Here is a 20,000-nt window from a genome sequence, read left to right as displayed (position 1 = left end):
GTGTGTGTGTGTGTGTGTGTGTGTTGAGGTGTGTGTGTGTGTGTGTGTGTGTGTGTGTGTGTGTGTGTGTGTGTGTGTGTGTGTGTGTGTGTGTGTGTGTGTGTGTGTGTGTGTGTTGAGGTGTGTGTGTGTGTGTGTGTGTGTGTGTGTGTGTGTGTGTGTGTGTGTGTGTGTGTGTGTGTGTGTGTGTGTGTGTGTGTGTGTGTGTGTGTGTGTGTGTGTGTGTGTGTGTGTGTGTGTGTGTGCGTGTGTTTGTTGAGGTGTGTGTGTGTATTGACCCCAAGGGCTCCACACTTTGGTTTTGGCCGCCTAACACGACACAGCTGATTCAATCATCTAACTTAATGATGAGCTCTACCCTACAGAGGGTGGAGCGTACGGCCCAGTACATCACTGGGGCTAAGCTGCCTGCCATCCAGGACCTCTACACCAGGCGGTGTTAGAGGAAGGCCCTAAAAATTATCAAAAACCCCAGCCACCCCAGTCATAGACTGTTCTCTCTACTACCGCATGGCAAGCGATACCGGAGTGCCAAGTCTAGGACAAAAAGGCTTCTCAACAGTTTTTACCCCCAAGCCATAAGACTCCTGAACAGGTAATCAAATGGCTACCTGGATTATCTGCATTGTGTGCCCCCCCAACCCCTCTTTTACGCTGCTGCTACTCTCTGTTTATCATATATGCATAGTCACTTTAACTATACATTATAGGGTTATTATATACATACTACCTCAATTGGCCCGACCAACCAGTGCTCCCGCACATTGGTTAACCTTCAAGTATTTTATATAGCCTCGCTACTGTATATGCTCTTTCATGCCGTCCCTAGGAGGGGTGCGTCACTTGAGTGAGTCACTGACGTGGTCTTCCTGTCTGGGTTGGCGCCCCCCCTTGGTTTGTGCTGTGGTGGAGATCTTTGTGGGCTATACTCGGCCTTGTCTCAGGATTGTAAGTTGGTGGTTGAAGATTTCCCTCTAGTGGTGTGGGGGCTGTGCTTTGGAAAATTGGGTGGGGTTATATCCTTTCTGTTTGGCCCTGTCCAGGGGTATCATCGGATGAGGCCACAGTGTCTCCTGACCCCTCCTGTCTCAGCCTCCAGTATTTATGCTGCAGTAGTTTATGTGTCGGGGGGCTAGGGTCAGTTTGTTATATCTGGAGTACTTCTCCTGTCTTATCCGGTGTCCTGTGTGAATTTAAGTATGCTCTCTCTAATTCTCTCTTTCTCTCTTTCTTTCTCTCTCTCGGAGGACCTGAGCCCTAGGACCATGCCTCAGGACTACCTGACATGATGACTCCTTGCTGTCCCCAGTCCACCTGGCCGTGCTGCTGCTCCAGTTTCAACTGTTCTGCCTGCGGCTATGGAACCCTGACCTGTTCACCGGACGCGCTACCTGTCCCAGACCTGCTGTTTTCAACTCTCTAGAGAGCGCAGGAGCGGTAGAGATACTCTCAATGATCGGCTATGAAAAGTCAACTGACATTTACTCCTGAGGTGCTGACTTGCTGCACCCTCGACAACTACTGTGATTGTTATTATTTGACCCTGCTGGTCATTTATGAACATTTGAACATCTTGGCCATGTTCTGTTATACCCGCCCGGCACAGCCAGAAGAGGACTGGCCACCCCTCATAGCCTGGTTCATCTCTAGGTTTCTTCCTAGGTTTTGGCCTTTCTAGGGAGTTTTTCCTAGCCACCGTGCTTCTATACCTGCATTACTTGCTGTTTGGGGTTTTAGGCTGGGTTTCTGTACAGCACTTTGAGATATCAGCTGATGTAAGAAGGGCTATATAAATACATTTGATTTGATATAGTCTCACTATTGTATATAGCCTCGCTACTGTATATAGCCTCGCTACTGTATATAGCCTCACTACTGTATATAGCCTCACTACTGTATATAGCATCACTACTGTATATAGCATCACTACTGTATATAGCCTCACTACTGTATATAGCCTCTCTACTGTATATAGCCTCACTACTGTATATAGCATCACTACTGTATATAGCATCACTACTGTATATAGCCTCACTACTGTATATAGCCTCGCTACTGTATATAGCCTCTCTACTGTATATAGCCTCTCTACTGTATATAGCCTCTCTACTGTATATAGCCTCACTACTGTATATAGCCTCTCTACTGTATATAGCCTCTCTACTGTATATAGCCTCACTACTGTATATAGCATCTCTACTGTATATAGCCTCACTACTGTATATAGCCTCACTACTGTATATAGCCTCTCTACTGTATATAGCCAAGTAAGCATTTCACTGTAAGGTCTACTACACATGTTGTATTCAGCGCACGTGACAAATAAACTTTGATTTGATTTGAGTTGGTTACTTGAATCAGCTGTGTAGTGCTAGGACAAAAAACAAAATGTATACCACCTTCTTTCTCATTGTCGAGGTGTGTGTGGGTATGGGTGGTGTGTGGGTATGAGTGTGTGTGTGTTGGTATGGGTGTGGGTATGGGTGTGTGTGCGGGTATGGGTGTGTGTGCGGGTATGGGTGGGTGTGTGTGTGGGTATGGGTGGGTGTGTGTGTGTGCGGGTATGGGTGGGTGTGTGTGTGGGTATGGGTTGGTGTGTGTGGGTATGGGTGTGTGTGTGTGTGTGTGTGTGGGTATGGGTGTGTGTGTGTGTGTGTGTGTGGGTGTGTGTGTGTGTGTGGGTATGGGTGGGTGGGTGTGTGTGTGGGTATGCGTGGGTGTGAGTGTGTGTGTGGGTGGGTATGGGTGGGTGTGTGTGTGTGTGTGGGTGGGTGTGGGTATGGGTGGGTATGGGTGTGTGTGTGTGTGTGTGTGTGTGTGTGTGTGTGTGTGTGTGTGTGTGTGTGTGTGTGTGTGTGGGTATGGGTGTGTGTGTGGGTATGGGTGGGTGTGTGTGGGTATGGGTGGGTATGGGTGGGTGTGTGTGTGGGTATGGGTGGGTGTGTGTGTTTGTGTGGGTGTGTGTTCTGACCTTGAGGTTGGAGAGACAGTTGTTGAGGAAGATGTGCCATCTGTTGAGGAAGAGCTGCTTCTGACTGACACACAGCAGACAGGTAACCAACGGAAACAGAGCCTGGAGACAGAGAATAACACCTCATCATGGATCCATACACACTTCATTACATTACACTACACTACACTACACTACACTACACTACACTATATGACACTACACTACACTACATGACATTACACTACACTACATTACACTACACCACATGACACTACACTACACTACATGACATTACACTACACTACATGACATTACACAACATTACACTACACTATATGACACTACACTACACTACACTACATGACATTACACAACATTACACTACACTACATGACACTACACTACACTACATGACATTACACTACACTACATGACACTACACTACACTACATGACACTACATTACACAACATGACATGCCATTACACAACATTACATTACACTACACAGCATTACACTACACTACATGACACTACACTACATTACATTACACTACACTACATGACATTACACTACAGGACACTACATGACATTACACTACACTACATGACATTACACTACACTACATTATATTACACTACACTACAGGACATTACACGACATGACATTACACTACACTACATGACATTACACTACACTACATTATATTACACTACACTACACTACATGGCATTACACTACAATACATTATATTACACTACACTACATTACACTACATTACACTACATTACACTACACTACAATACATTATATTACACTACACTACACTACACTACATTACATTACACTACACTACATTACATTACACTACATGACATTACACTACACTACATGACATTACACTACACTACATTATATTACACTACATTACATTACACTACATTACACTACACTACATTACATTACACTACATGACACTACATTATATTACACTACACTACACTACACTACATGACATTACACTACACTACATTACATTACACTACACTACATTACATTACATTACACTACATGACACTACATTATATTACACTACACTACACTACATGACATTACACTACACTACATTACATTACACTACATGACATTACACTACACTACATTACATTACACTACACTACATGACATTACACTACACTACATGACATTACACTACACTACATTGCATTACACTACATGACATTACACTACACTACATTATATTACACTACACTACACTACACTACATTACATTACACTACATGACATTACACTACACTACATGACATTACACTACACTACATTATATTATACTACACTACACTACATGACATTACACTACACTACATTATATTACACTACACTACATTATATTATACTACACTACACTACATGACATTACACTACACTACATTATATTACACTACACTACATTATATTATACTACACTACACTACATGACATTACACTACACTACATTATATTACACTACACTACACTACACTACATTACATTATACTACATTATTTTACATGACATGTACTCATTCAACAAGGTTGTATGGAGTTTCAGATTGGTGCCAGCCATGGATCTCTCACACCTGTGTGTCTGTTTCAGTGGTAGTGTCTCACAATGACCATTAAATATATTCTATTACATTAAGTCTCAAATACCACTCTCAGACCAACAGGCAGGTAATGCTTTTAAACTGGTTGAGGTATGATGGGAATGTATCAGATGAGTAGTCTGTCAGTACATATCATCTGATACGTTGTCTGTCTCTCTCTCTCTCTCTCTCTCTCTTTCCTTCCTTCCTTCTCTCTCTCTCTCCCCCTCTTCCTCTCTCCCTCTCTCTCTGTCTCCCTCTCTCTCTCTCTCTCTCTCTCTCTCTCTCTCTCTCTCTCTCTCTCTCTGTGTCTCTTTCTCACTCTCTCTCTCTCTCTCTCTCTCTCTCTCTCTCTCTGTGTGTCTCTTTCTCACTCTCTCTTTCTCTGTCTCTTACACACACTATCCCAGCTCTTCTGTCTCTGTCTTTCTCTCTCTTTTTTCTCTCTCCCCACACCCTTCTCCCACTCAATTCAATTCAATTCAATTGACTTTATTGACATGGCAAGTTCATTATTACTTACGTTGTCAAAGTATACATATCGAAAAATCAAAATCAAATATATATGTATATATATACAAAATATATATATTTATATATAAATAAATGGTGGGACCAACAGCAATAATAATAGTAGTAGTGGACATGGGATTACCATTAACAACAACTACAACAACAATATTAATCAGAACAACAATACATTAAAGCAACAGTAGTAGACCAGTGTCAACATGACTTGAGAAGACATACGACCTGGTATGAAAGACAAAACAAAACTAAGCTAAATGGGAAATATTATCAACATTACTTTGCATTTTCCACTGGCTGTCCCTCAGGTTGTGGCAGGAGGACACATATTTGGCTGCCAAAACTGCACATTTTGGCTTTTCACCCAATAAATATAGGATTTTTTCTTCATCTTTTATAGTTTCAAATTCTTTGTATTGAATTATAATTTTGGGAAAGAAATATGCTCTTAGGTCTGATTATTTGTCACAGTGTAGTAGGAAATGCACCTCTGTCTCTACCTCTCCCCTGGAGCAGAGTGAGCCCAGCCTGTCCTCTCTGGGCAGCCAGGTTTGCCTGTAACGACCGTTCTCTATAGCCAGACTGTGCTCACTGAGTCTGTACCTAGTCAATGTTTTCCTCAGTTTTCTATCAGTCACAGTGGTCAGATAGTCTGCCACCATGTACTGTCTGTTTAGAGCCAAATAGCATTGAAGTTTACTTAGATTTTTTGTGGTGTCTTTCCAATAGGTGATATATTTTTATTTTTGTTTTGTGATGATTTGGTTGGGCTAGATTTTCTGAGGGCTGTCCTGAGGCTCTATGGGGTTGGTTTGGGTTGGTGAACTGAGCCTCAGAACCAGCTGGCTGAGGGGACTCTTCTCTGGTTTTATCTCTTGACATTGTAGAGCTGTGTGATGGAATGTTTTAGGGTCACTTGTTTTTAGATGGTTGTAAAATTTGATGGCTCTTTTTTCTATTTGAATGAGGAGGGGGTTTGGTCCAATTCTGCCCTACATGCGTTATTTGGAGTTTTCCTTTGTACTTGCAATACAGTCTTGCAAAACTCTGCATGCAATATTTCAATTGGATGCTTGTCCCATTTAGTAAATTCATTATTAGAGAGTGGACCCCATACTGCACTGCCATATAGAGCAATTGGTTCTATAACTGATTGAAACATTTTGAGCCAGATTCTAATTGGAATTTCAATTTTGATGTTCCTTTTAATGGCATAGAATGCTCTTCTTGCTTTGTCCATCAGCTCATTCACAGCCATGTGAAAGCTACCTGTATTCCTGATATTTAGTCCTAGATAGGTGTAGTTTTTGGTGTGTTCTAATAGAACTGTGTCCAAATAGAATATATTTTTTTCATTGTAAAGGTTTTCTTCCAGGGGTAAAGGAGAGGACCAAAATGCAGCGTAGCCAGTGCTCAACATGTTTAATTAAACAATAACCATGAACACTTAACAAATAACAAAATAACAAACCGTGAAAACCGAGACAGTCCTATCTGGTGCAGAACAAACACTGAGACAGGAAACAAACACCCACAAAACACCAGTGAAACCCTGGCTGCCTTTGTATGACTCTCAATCAGAGACAAACGATACACACCTGTCTCTAATTGAGAATCATACCAGGCCGAACACAAAACCCCACATAGAAATAGAACACCTAGACTAACCCACCCAACTCACGCCCTGACCAACTAAAACAAATACATAACAAAGGAAAACAGGTCAGGAACGTGACAGTCATCCTTATTTCCGGACCTTTTTTGGAATATCATTATATTCGTTTTTTTTAGGTTAACGGTCAGAGCCCAGGTCTGACAGAACCTGTGAAGGCGATCTAGGTGCTGCTGTAACCCCTCTTTAGTGGAAGACAGCAGCACCAGGTCATCTGCGTACAGCAGACACTTGATTTCAGTGTTGTGTAGGGTGATACCAGGTGCTGCCGATTCTTCTAATGTTTTTGCCAATTCATTAATGTAGATGTTAAATAATGTTGGACTTATTGGGCAGCCATATTTCACTCCACGTCCCTGAGAGAAGAAGTCTGTTTGCTTGTTGCCAATTTTAACCGCACATTTGTTTTTAGTGTACATTGATTTAATAAAATCATATGTTTTCCCTCCAATACCACTTTGTATTAGTTTATAAAAAAGACCTTCGTGCCAAATTGAATCAAATGCTTTCTTGAAATCTACAAAACACGAGTAGATTTTGCCTTTGTTTTGGTTAACTTGTTCATCAACTCTCAACCACTCTCTCTGTCAGTCAGTAGAGTACAGATTGAAGGGTAGGGGTGTGGTGGTATGAGGAAGAACAACATGTAGGGACAAACAAACAGCGTGTAATTATCTTCCTGCTCCTTTTGGTCCCGTCAGCTCTGGCATGACAGGGTAGTGTGTGTGTGTACTCATCTGGAACGAGTGAAAAAAAAAAACATCTTGGTAATGAAGGAGTGAGGAGGAGGAGGAAGAAGAGGAGTGACAGACAGTCTATTGAAGTCTTGTCTTAATGTCTGGTTGGCTGGATGGAGGGTATTTGAAGAATCCCAAACAAAACAAACACGTTTAGTATGCGGGTGACATTTCTAGGTAGTGAAAGCCACAAGGGGACAAATAAACAACCACACACAAAAACAACAACAACGACAACAACAACTATTGAGAGAAACCAACAGCCCATAAATATATCAATGGACTGTGTCCCAACACGACGTACCACCCCCTTCTTCTCCTCTCATTCATTAATACTGTGGGACCAGACTATACCTGGAGTCCAGTCATTAATACTATGGGACCAGACTATACCTGGAGTCTATTCATTAATACTATGGGGGCCAGACTATACCTGGAGTCCATTCATTAATACTATGGGGACCAGACTATACCTGGAGTCTATTCATTAATACTATGGGGGCCAGACTATACCTGGAGTCTATTCATTAATACTATGGGGACCAGACTATACCTGGAGTCTATTCATTAATACTATGGGACCAGACTATACCTGGAGTCCATTCATTAATACTATGGGACCAGACTATACCTGGAGTCCATTCATTAATACTATGGGGACCAGACTATACCTGGAGTCTATTCATTAATACTATGGGACCAGACTATACCTGGAGTCCATTCATTAATCAGTGGTAGGTGAGGAAAGGAGACATGACTTAAAGCTGGAATCTGTAAAAGGAGAAACTGACCAGTACAGTAATAGTGTGGTATAGACTGACCAGTACAGTAATAGACTGACCAGTACAGTAATAGAGTGGTATAGACTGACCAGTACAGTAATAGACTGACCAGTACAGTAATAGTGTGGTATAGACTGACCAGTACAGTAATAGAGTGGTATAGACTGACCAGTACAGTAATAGACTGACCAGTACAGTAATAGTGTGGTATAGACTGACCAGTACAGTAATACAGTGGTATAGACTGACCAGTACAGTAATAGTGTGGTATAGACTGACCAGTACAGTATTAGACTGACCAGTACAGTAATAGTGTGGCATAGACTGACTAGTACAGTAATAGTGTGGTATAGACTGACCAGTACAGTATTAGACTGACCAGTACAGTAATAGTGTGGTATAGACTGACCAGTACAGTATTAGACTGACTAGTACAGTAATAGTGTGGTATAGACTGACCGGTATAGTAATAGACTGACCAGTACAGTAATAGTGTGGTATAGACTGACCAGTACAGTAATAGAGTGGTATAGACTGACCAGTACAGTAATAGTGTGGTATAGACTGACCAGCACAGTAATAGTGTGGTATAGACTGACCAGTACAGTAATAGTGTGGTATAGACTGACCAGTACAGTAATAGAGTGGTATAGACTGACCAGTACAGTAATAGTGTGGTATAGACTGACCAGAGAGTGTTTCTTCCTAGAGGACAGGTCCAGCGTAGTGTCATACAGACTCTCTACAAAGTTCCTCAGACACGGAACATTCACCTCGTTCTTCACCGTCTGGAAGGTCAAAGGGAAAAGGTCATAGGTCATACACAGATCAGAGGGGTTACACATAGACCTATGTACAGGACAGGTACAGTATATTAGATATGAAAGATTTCAAGATATGGTATAGAGACTGTGGCTACGGGGGACTAATATCTCCAGTGACATTATTGATTGATTAGGCACATTACAACATGATTACATACATGTAGAGTTAGAGGAGAGACTCAGAGAGACTCAGAGATATGAGAGAATATGAGAAGATATGAAAGAATATGAGAAGATATGAGAAGATATGAAAGAATATGAGAAGATATGAGAAGATATGAGAGGATATGTGAGGATATGAGAGGATATGAGGGGATATGAGAGGATATGAGAGAGATGTGAGAGGATATGAAAAGATATGAGAGGATATGGTATGATATGAGAGGATATGAGAGGATATGAGAGAGATGTCAGAGGATATGAGAATATATGAGAGGATATGAGAGGATATGAGAGAGATGTCAGAGGATATGAGAAGATATGAGAGGATATGAGAAAATATGAGAGGATATGAGAGAGATGTGAGAGGATATGAGAAGATTTAAGAGGATATGAGAAGATATGAGAGGATATGAGAGGATATGAGAGAGATGTCAGAGGATATGAGAAGATATGAGATGATATGAGAAAATATGAGAGGATATGAGAGGATATGAGAGGATATGAGAGGATATGAGAGGATATGAGAGAGATGTGACAGGATATGAGAAGATATGAGAGAATATGAGAGGATATGAGAGAGATGTGAGAGAGATGTGAGAGGATATGAGAGGATATGAGAATATATGAGAGGATGAGATGATATGAGAGAATATGAGAGGATATGAGAGAGATGTCAGAGGATATGAGAAGATATGAGAGGATATGAGAAGATATGAAAGGATATGAGAGGATATCAGAGAGATGTGAGAGGATATGAGAATATATGAGAGGATATGAGAAGATATGAGAAGATATGAGCGGATATGAGAGAGATGTGAGAGGATATGAGAAGATATGAGATGATATGAGAGGATATGAGAAGATATGAGGGGATATGAGAGGATATGAGAAGATATGAGGGGATATGAGAAGATATGAGAGGATATGAGAGGATATGAGAGGATATGGGAGAGATGTGATAGGATATGAGAAGATATGAGCGGATATGAGTGGATATGAGAGGATATGAGAGGATATGAGGGGATATGTGACTGGTGTAGATACAAACTAATCACCACCTTCCGGAGACACCTGAAACCCCACCTCTTCAAGGAATACCTAGGATAAAGCAATCCTTCTGCCCCCCCCCCCCCTTAAAAGATTTAGATGCACTATTGTAAAGTGGCTGTTCCACTGGATGTCATAAGGTGAATGCACCAATTTGTAAGTCGCTCTGGATAAGAGCGTCTGCTAAATGACTTAAATGTAAATGTAAATGTAAACTGGTGTAGAGATAAACTGGTACAGAGACAGACTGGTGTTGATACAGACTGGTGTATAGACAAACTGGTGAAGAGACGGACTGGTGCAGAGACAGACTGACGTAGGGTAGACTTACTGCAGCTACAGGAACCAGTATCTCTACGAAGAGTCCAGCCAGAGAATGTTTAATGTCCTTATCCTTTACCTCCAGGAAATACTGGGCACACTCCTAGAGAGAGAGATGCATCATATGATTATGAACACACCTAGAGAGAGAGATACATCATATGATTATGCACACTCCTAGAGAGAGAGATACATCATATGATTATGCACACTCCTAGAGAGAGATACATCATATGATTATGCACACTCCTAGAGAGAGAGAGATACATCATATGATTATGCACACTCCTAGAGAGAGAGATACATCATATGGTTATGCACACTCCTAGAGAGAGAGATACATCATATGATTATGCACACTCCTAGAGAGAGAGAGATACATCATATGATTATGCACACTCCTAGAGAGAGAGATACATCATATGGTTATGCACACTCCTAGAGAGAGAGATACATCATATGATTATGCACACTCCTGGAGAGAGATACATCATATGATTATGCACACTCCTAGAGAGAGAGAGAGAGCTACATCATATGATTATGCACACTCCTAGAGAGAGATACATCATATGATTATGCACACTCTTAGAGAGAGAGAGATACATCATATGATTATGCATACTCCTAGAGAGAGAGAGATACATCATATGATTATGCACACTCCTAGAGAGAGAGATACATCATATGATTATGCACACTCCTAGAGAGAGAGAGAAACATCATATGATTATGCACACTCCTAGAGAGAGAGAGAGATACATCATATGATTATGATATGATTATGCACACTCCTAGAGAGAGAGAGACACATCATATGATTATGCACACTCCTAGAGAGAGAGAGATACATCATATGATTATGCACACTCCTAGAGAGAGAGATACATCATATGATTATGCACACTCCTAGAGAGAGAGATACATCATATGATTATGCACACTCCTAGAGAGAGAGAGAGAAACATCATATGATTATGCACACTCCTAGAAAAAGAGAGATACATCATATGATTATGCACACTCCTAGAGAGAGAGAGATACATCATATGATTATGCACACTCCTAGAGAGAGAGATACATCATATGATTATGCACACTCCTAGAGAGAGAGAGATACATCATATGATTATGCACACTCCTAGAGAGAGAGATGCATCATATGATTATGATATGATTATGCACACTCCTAGAGAGAGAGATACATCATATGATTATGCACACTCCTAGAGAGAGAGATGCATCATATGATTATGATATGATTATTCACACTCCTAGAGAGAGAGATACATCATATGATTATGCACACTCCTAGAGAGAGAGATACATCATATGATTATGCACACTCCTAGAGAGAGAGAGATACATCATATGATTATGCACACTCCTAGAGAGAGAGATACATCATATGATTATGCACACTCCTAGAGAGAGAGAGATACATCATATGGTTATGCACACTCCTAGAGAGAGATACATCATATGGTTATGCACACTCCTAAAACACAGAGATAAACTGAACAAAACATACATGACTACTGACTGGATTCAGTAACATGTTACGACACATGACAAGAAGCTCAGTCAATACCACTGAACCAGAAAAGCAAACGCGGCCATTTTGGATCCGGGGGGAAGGTACATCTAGGTCTCAACGAGGCAGTAACGATACACATCCACCACACGCACGCACGCACGCACGCACGCACACACACACACACACACACACTAAATAAAACTAAACTAAACTAAATAAACCAGACACGTGTCTTTGAGAGAGGATGTATTACCCACGAACCTGCATGAACTGGAAGGAGGCCTCGAAGTCCTCCACGGGGTACATCTTGATCCTGAAGAACTTGACTCCCATGATGAGGCTGATGGTAGACTGGAAAACATAGGGGTTCTGTTCCTTTTGTCTCAACTCCTTCAGCTCAGAGATGAACTTCTTCCTCACAGCGGGGAATCTGGTAGCACAGACACACACGGGAGGTAAATCAATACGTCACTTATCACGCCAATCTGATACATCTTTATACATATAGCTAACAGTGTCTTTATACGTACAGTTTATACAGCTACCGTTATCTCCATCTCCTTTCTGTTGCTTTGTTTGTTTGTGTATTTAGTTGTGTTGCATCAGGCTATTGGGAGATAATGTGTGTTCCATACCAGGCTATTGGGAGATAATGTGTGTTCCCGTACCAGGCTACTGGGAGATAATGTGTGTTCCATACCAGGCTATTGGGAGATCATGTGTGTTCCGTACCAGGCTATTGTGAGATAATGTGTGTTCGATACCAGGCTACTGGGAGATCATGTGTGTTCCGTAACAGGCTATTGGGAGATCATGTGTGTTCCCGTACCAGGCTATTGGGAGATCATGTGTGTTCCCGTACCAGGCTATTGGGAGATCATGTGTGTTCCCGTACTGTCACGTTCCTGACCTATTTATGTTAGTTTTTGTGTGTTAGTTGGTCAGGACGTGAGGTTGGGTGGGCATTCTATGTTATCTGTTTCTATGTTGGTTTCGGTTTGCCTGGTATGGCTCTTGATTAGAGGCAGGTGGTTTGCGTTTGCCTCTAATTAAGAGTCATATTTAGGTAGGGCATTCTCACTGTTTGTTTGTGGGTGATTGTCTCCTATGTCTGTATGTATGTTCGTACCACATGGGACTGTAGCGTTTGTTTGTTTCGTTTCGATGTCGTCCGTTTCCTGTACGTAAGTTTATGTTTAGTTATGTAAGTTTATGTTCAGGTTTCGTTCAACGTCGTTTTCTTGTTTTGTAGTTTGAAAGTGTTTTGTTTCGTTTCGTGTTGCCATCATCGTTGTTAAATAAAGATGGCTTATTTCCCAAAGCCTGCGTTTTGGTCTGAGGATCCTTCTCTCCTCACCTCATCCGAGGATGAGGAGAGCGTCTCCCGTTACAGAATCACCCACCAACACGCTAAGACCAAGCGGCAAAGGGAAACTAAACGGAGTAAGGGACAGGAGAGAAAGGATTTCTGGACATGGGAGCAAATAATGAATGGAGAAGGTCCCTGGGCTAAGGCAGGAGAAAATCGCCGTCCCAAAGCTGAGCTGGAGGCACGGAGGAGAGCAGAGGCTACCGAGGAGAGGAACCGGAGCTATGAGGGAACGCGTCTGGCACGGAAGCCAAAAAAGCCCGTGAGTAATTCCCAAAAATTTCTTGGGGGGGGGCTAGGAGATAGTGGGCCAAGGGCAGGTAGGAGACCTGCGCCCACTTCCCAGGCTTACCGTGGAGAGCGGGAGTACGGGCAGGCGCCGTGTTACGCAGTAGAGCGCACGGTGTCTCCTGTACGAGTGCATAGCCCAGTGCGGGTTATTCCACCTCCCCGCACTGGTAGGGCTAGATTGAGTATTGAGCCAGGTGTCATGAGGCCGGCTCAACGCATCTGGTCTCCAGTGCGTCTCCTCGGGCCGGCATACATGGCACCGGCCTTACGCATGGTTTCTCCGGTTCGCCTACATAGGCCGGTGCGGGTTATTCCACCTCCCCGCACTGGTCGGGCAACAGGGAGCATTCAACCAGGTAAGGTTGGGCAGGTTCAATGCTCAAGAGTGCCAGTACGTCTCCACGGTCCGGTATTTCCGGCACCACCTCCCCGCCCCAGCCTAGTACCTACAGTGTATACACTACGCACTAGGCTACCAGTGCGTATCCTGAGCCCTGTTCCTCCTCCACGCACTCTCCCTGTAGTGCGTGTATCTAGCCCGGTGCCTCCAGTTCCGGCCCCACGCACTAAGCTACCAGTGCGTCTCCAGAGCCCTGAACCCACTGTATCTTCTCCCCCTACTAATCCTGATGTGCTTGTCCTCAGCCCGGTGTCACCAGTGCCGGTACCACGCATCAGGGATAGAGTAGGCTTTGAGAATACAGTGTGCCCTGTCCCTGCTCCCCGCACTAGTAGGAAGGTGCTTGTCATTAGCACGGTGCCTCCAGTTCCGGCACCACGCACCAGGTCTACAGTGCGCCATATCCGGCCAGAGCCATCCGTCTCCCCAGCGCCATCTGAGCCATCCGTCTCCCCAGCGCCATCTGAGCCATCCGTCTCCCCAGCGCCATCTGAGCCATCCGTCTCCCCAGCGCCATCTGAGCCATCCGTCTCCCCAGCGCCATCTGAGCCATCCGTCTCCCCAGCGCCGTCTGAGCCATCCGTCTGCCAGGAGCCTGCAAAGCCGCCCGTCTGCCATGAGCCTGCAAAGCCGCCCGTCTGCCATGAGCCTACAGAGCCGTCAGCCAGACAGGAGCCGCTAGAGCCGTCAGCCAGACAGGAGCCGCTAGAGCCGTCAGCCAGACAGGATCTGCCAGAGCCGCCAACCAGACAGGATCTGCCAGAGCCGCCAACCAGACAGGATCTGCCAGAGCCGCCAACCAGACAGGATCTGCCAGAGCCGCCAACCAGACAGGATCTGCCAGAGCCGCCAACCAGACAGGATCTGCCAGAGCCGCCAACCAGACAGGATCTGCCAGAGCCGCCAGCGAGCCATGAGCAGCCAGAGCCGTCAGAGCGCCATGAGCAGCCAGAGCCGTCAGAGCGCCATGAGCAGCCAGAGCCGTCAGAGCGCCATGAGCGTCGAGAGCCGTCAGCCTGCCATGAGCGTCGAGAGCCGTCAGCCTGCCATGAGCGTCGAGAGCCGTCAGCCTGCCATGAGCGTCGAGAGCCGTCAGCCTGCCATGAGCGTCGAGAGCCGTCAGCCTGCCATGAGCGTCGAGAGCCGTCAGCCAGCCATGAGCATCGAGAGTCGTCAGTCAGCCATGAGCTGCCCTTCAGCCTGAAAAGGCTAGATACCCAGAACTGCCCATCAGTCCAGAGCTGTCTCTCTGTCCGGAGCTGCCTTTCAGTCCGGAGTTGCCCCTCTATCCTGATCTCCCTCTCTATCTTTATCTACCTCTATAGTCTTATCTATCCCTCTGTCTTGGTTTATCTCTCTGTCCCGGTATTGTCATTATTAGATATGTTATTAGGAGGATTTTGTGGGGGAAGTAAGAGGGTGGACATTCTTGAAGGGAGGGGGCTAGGATGGATTATGGTGGGGTGGGAACCGCGCCCGGAGCCTGAGCCACCACCGTGGTTAGATGCCCACCCAGACCCTCCCCTAGACTTTGTGCTGGTGCGTCCGGAGTTCGCACCTTGTGGGGGGGGTACTGTCACGTTCCTGACCTATTTATGTTAGTTTTTGTGTGTTAGTTGGTCAGGACGTGAGGTTGGGTGGGCATTCTATGTTATCTGTTTCTATGTTGGTTTCGGTTTGCCTGGTATGGCTCTTGATTAGAGGCAGGTGGTTTGCGTTTGCCTCTAATTAAGAGTCATATTTAGGTAGGGCATTCTCACTGTTTGTTTGTGGGTGATTGTCTCCTATGTCTGTATGTATGTTCGTACCACATGGGACTGTAGCGTTTGTTTGTTTCGTTTCGTTTCGATGTCGTCCGTTTCCTGTACGTAAGTTTATGTTTAGTTATGTAAGTTTATGTTCAGGTTTCGTTCAACGTCGTTTTCTTGTTTTGTAGTTTGAAAGTGTTTTGTTTCGTTTCGTGTTGCCATCATCGTTGTTAAATAAAGATGGCTTATTTCCCAAAGCCTGCGTTTTGGTCTGAGGATCCTTCTCTCCTCACCTCATCCGAGGATGAGGAGAGCGTCACCCGTTACACGTACCAGGCTATTGGGAGATCATGTGTGTTCCTGTACCAGGCTATTGGGAGATCATGTGTGTTCCCGCACCAGGCTATTGGGAGATCATGTGTGTTCCCGCACCAGGCTATTGGGAGATCATGTGTGTTCCCGTACCAGGCTATTGGGAGATCATGTGTGTTCCATACCAGGCTATTGGGAGATAATGTGTGTTCTGTACCAGGCTATTGGGAGATAATGTGTGTTCTGTACCAGGCTATTGGGAGATAATGTGTGTTCCATAACAGGCTATTGGGAGATAATGTTTGTCCCGTACCAGGCTATTGGGAGATAATGTGTGTTCCATACCAGGCTAGTGTGAGATAATGTGTGTGCCGTACCAGGCTATTGGGAGATAATCTGTAAAGAGGTTATAGTAGTTGGGTCTCCATCTGTCCTGTCCTGACTGGGCCTCACTGGATTACTGAGATGCATAACACCCCGTCCTAAAACCACCAAAATACTGTATATCTGTGGACCAACAACCTTCCATCACTATAATGGTGTCAGTAATGGCCTAGCTCAAATCACACACTACATCACACACTACATCACACACACACAGAGGTACAATCATCTTTTACCATCGCCATCTGTGTATGTGTTTGTGCGTGTGTGTGTGTGTGTGTGTGTGTGTGTGTGTGTGTGTGTGTGTGTGTGTGTGTGTGTGTGTGTGTGTGTGTGTGTGTGTGTGTGCGTGCACCCTCCTACCTGGACTGTGCGACGACCCCCACCACCTCAGCATAGAGGTCAGCCACCATGTGCATGTTCCCTGTGTTGGGACCAAGGTAGCCCTCCTTGTACTTGAAGTGTTTGAAAGCCAGGTTAATAACCTCCTGAATCAACCCATCCATCAGAGGATGGAGTGGGATCTGAGGAGAGAGAGAGAGTGAGGGAGGAAAATAAGGAAGGAAGGTAGGGGAGGAAGAGAGAGAGAGAGAGGAAGAGAAGAGGAGAGGGGAATAGAGAGAGAGATAAAGAGAGAGATAGATAATAGATATATAGAGATGGAGAGAGAGAGAGGGAGAGATAGAGAGGGAGAGACAGAGATAAAGAGAGAGAGAGAGAGAGAGAGAGAGAGAGAGAGAGAGAGAGAGAGAGAGAGAGAGAAATCAGAGCAGTATAATATTTGCACAAGGGATTCAGTGATATTCTTCCTCATGCCAGATATTACAAGCCTGGTCTGGTAAACTCAGCGAAAAAAGAAATGTCCCTTTTTCAGGACCCTGTCTTTCAAAGATATTCGTAAAAATCCAAATAACTTCACAGATCTTCATTGTAAAGGGTTTAAACACTGTTTCCCATGCTTGTTCAATGAACCATAAACAATTAATGAACATGCACCTGTGGAACGGTCATTAAGACACTAACAGTTTACAGACGGTAGGCAATTAAGGTCACAGTTATGAAAACTTAGGACACTAAAGAGGCCTTTCCAATGACTCTGAAAAACACTAAAATAAAGATGCCCAGGGTCCCTGCTCATCTGTGTGAACGTGCCTTAGGCATGCTGCAAGGAGGCATGAGGACTGCAGATGTGGCCAGGGCAATAAATTACAATGTCCGTACTGTGAGACGCCTAAGACAGCGCCACAGGGAGACAGGATGGACAGCTGATCGTCCTCGCAGTGGCAAACCACGTGTAACAACACCTGCATAGGATCGGTGCATCCGAACATCACACCTGCGGGACAGGTACAGGATGGCAACAACAACTGCCTGAGATACACCAGGAACTCACAATCCCTCCATCAGTGCTCAGACTGTCCGCAATAGGCTGAGAGAGGCTGGACTGAGGGCTTGTAGGCCTGTTGTAAGGCAGGTCCTCACCAGACATCACCAGCAACAATGTCGCCTATGGGCACAAACCCACCGTCGCTGGACCAGACAGGACTGACAAGAAGTGCTCTTCACTGACGAGTCGAGGTTTTGTCTCACCAGGGGTGATGGTCGGATTCACGTTTATCGTCGGAGGAATGAGCGTTACACCGAGGCCTGTACTCTGGAGCGGGATCGATTTGGAGGTGGAGGGACCGTCATGGTCTGGGGCGGTGTGTCACAGCATCATCGGACTGAGCTTGTTGTCATTGCAGGCAATCTCCACGCTGTGCGTTACAGGGAAGACATCCTCCTCCCTCATGTGGTACCCTTCCTGCAGGCTCATCCTGACATGACCCTCCAGCATGACAAAGCCACCAGCCATACTGCTCATTCTGTGCGTGATTTCTATGGGGGGAATGGACTATGGCCATTCCCCCCAGAAATGTCCGGGAACTTGCAAGTGTTTTGGTGGAAGAGTGGGGTAACATCTCACAGCAAGAACTGGCAAATCTGGTGCTGTCCATGAGGAGGAGATGCAGTGCAGTAGTTAATGCAGCTGGTGGCCACACCAGATACTGACTGTTACTTTGGATTTTGATTTTGATTTTGTGTTCAGGGACACATTATTCAATTTCTGTTATGTTCATACAAATATTTACACATGTTAAGTTTGTTGAAAATAAACACAGTTGACAACGAGAGGATGTTTCTTTTTTTGCTGAGTTTATATCAGTTACCACATCATATACTAGAGCACTCTGGTGCCCGACGGCACACTCAATGACCTGGCAACCATTGGTTGATGCATGCAACGTCTGAGCAGGGGAACACGACCATACTATGTAGCGTTTGGTGATGAAACACACAGCTTTACCTGTTTGAGTACTTCTATGAGCACCAGGGAGAAGATGAAGTCTATGGCCAGATCCCTCCTCTCCAGCAAGTAGTCCTTCTGCTGCTCATCACTGAGAGAGAGAGAGAGAGAGAGAGAGAGAGAGAGAGAGAGAGAGACAGGCAGACAGACATAGAAAGAGAGAGACATAGAGAGACATAGAGACATAGAGAGAGAGAGAGACATAGAGAGAGAGAGACAGAGAGAGAGAAAGAGAGACAGAGAGAGAGAGAGAGAAAAAGAGAGAGATGAGAGAGAGAGAGAGAGAGAGAGACAGAGAGAGAGAGACAGAAAGAGAGAGAGAGCAAGAGAGAGAGAGAGACAGAGAGAGAGAGAGAGAGAGACAGAGAGAGAGAGATAGAGAGAGAGAGACAGACAGACAGACATAGAAAGAGAGAGACATAGAGAGACATAGAGAGAGAGAGACAGAGAGAGAGAAAGAGAGACAGAGAGAGAGAGAGAGAAAAAGAGAGAGATGAGAGAGAGAGAGAGAGAGAGACAGAGAGAGAGAGACAGAAAGAGAGAGAGATGAGAGAGAGAGAGAGAGAGAGAGAGAGAGAGAGAGAGAGAGAGAGAGATGAGAGAGAGAGAGACAGGAAATGAGTTTAGAACATTTCACAGTCATTTCACAGTTCATTATTTATTGTAATAGTGTCTACCTCTTGGACTTGGTGTTGGCCCTGGGTCTGTATTCGTGACTCTCGTCCTCTAGTCCATTTTGTCGTTTATACCAGTCAAACAGTGTCTTCAGAATGGAGGGGAGACAGTACTCAGCCAGAGAACTCATTGTACTGATTAACTAGAGAGAGAGAGAGAGAGAGAGAGGAGAGGGAGGGGAGGGAGAGAGGGGAGGGAGGGAGGGAGAGAGAGAGAGGGAGGGAGGGAGGGAGGGAGGGAGGGAGGGAGGGAGGGAGGGAGGGAGGG

At 44.7% G+C, this 20,000-nt stretch overlaps 1 protein-coding gene across 1 annotated transcript in view; it reads right to left on the bottom strand.

Moving 5' to 3' along the window:
• LOC129863309 (protein furry homolog) overlaps positions 1-20,000 on the bottom strand; it is a 186,423-nt gene that overhangs the window by 111,294 nt on the left and 55,129 nt on the right. The window contains exons 4-10 of the mRNA XM_055935200.1: positions 19,736-19,875; positions 19,059-19,149; positions 17,075-17,235; positions 12,469-12,637; positions 10,681-10,773; positions 9,006-9,104; positions 2,972-3,073 (exon numbers count right to left, since the gene is read on the bottom strand). Coding sequence (XP_055791175.1) covers positions 2,972-3,073; positions 9,006-9,104; positions 10,681-10,773; positions 12,469-12,637; positions 17,075-17,235; positions 19,059-19,149; positions 19,736-19,875 — 855 coding nt within the window. The remainder of the gene's footprint in view (positions 1-2,971; positions 3,074-9,005; positions 9,105-10,680; positions 10,774-12,468; positions 12,638-17,074; positions 17,236-19,058; positions 19,150-19,735; positions 19,876-20,000) is intronic.

This window comes from Salvelinus fontinalis, chromosome 10, assembly GCF_029448725.1.
Source record: "Salvelinus fontinalis isolate EN_2023a chromosome 10, ASM2944872v1, whole genome shotgun sequence".
In the NCBI taxonomy this organism is placed as follows: Eukaryota; Metazoa; Chordata; class Actinopteri; order Salmoniformes; family Salmonidae; genus Salvelinus; species Salvelinus fontinalis.
The sequence above is the reverse complement of the archived record's forward strand: the minus strand, read 5'-3'. Positions and strand labels throughout refer to the sequence as shown.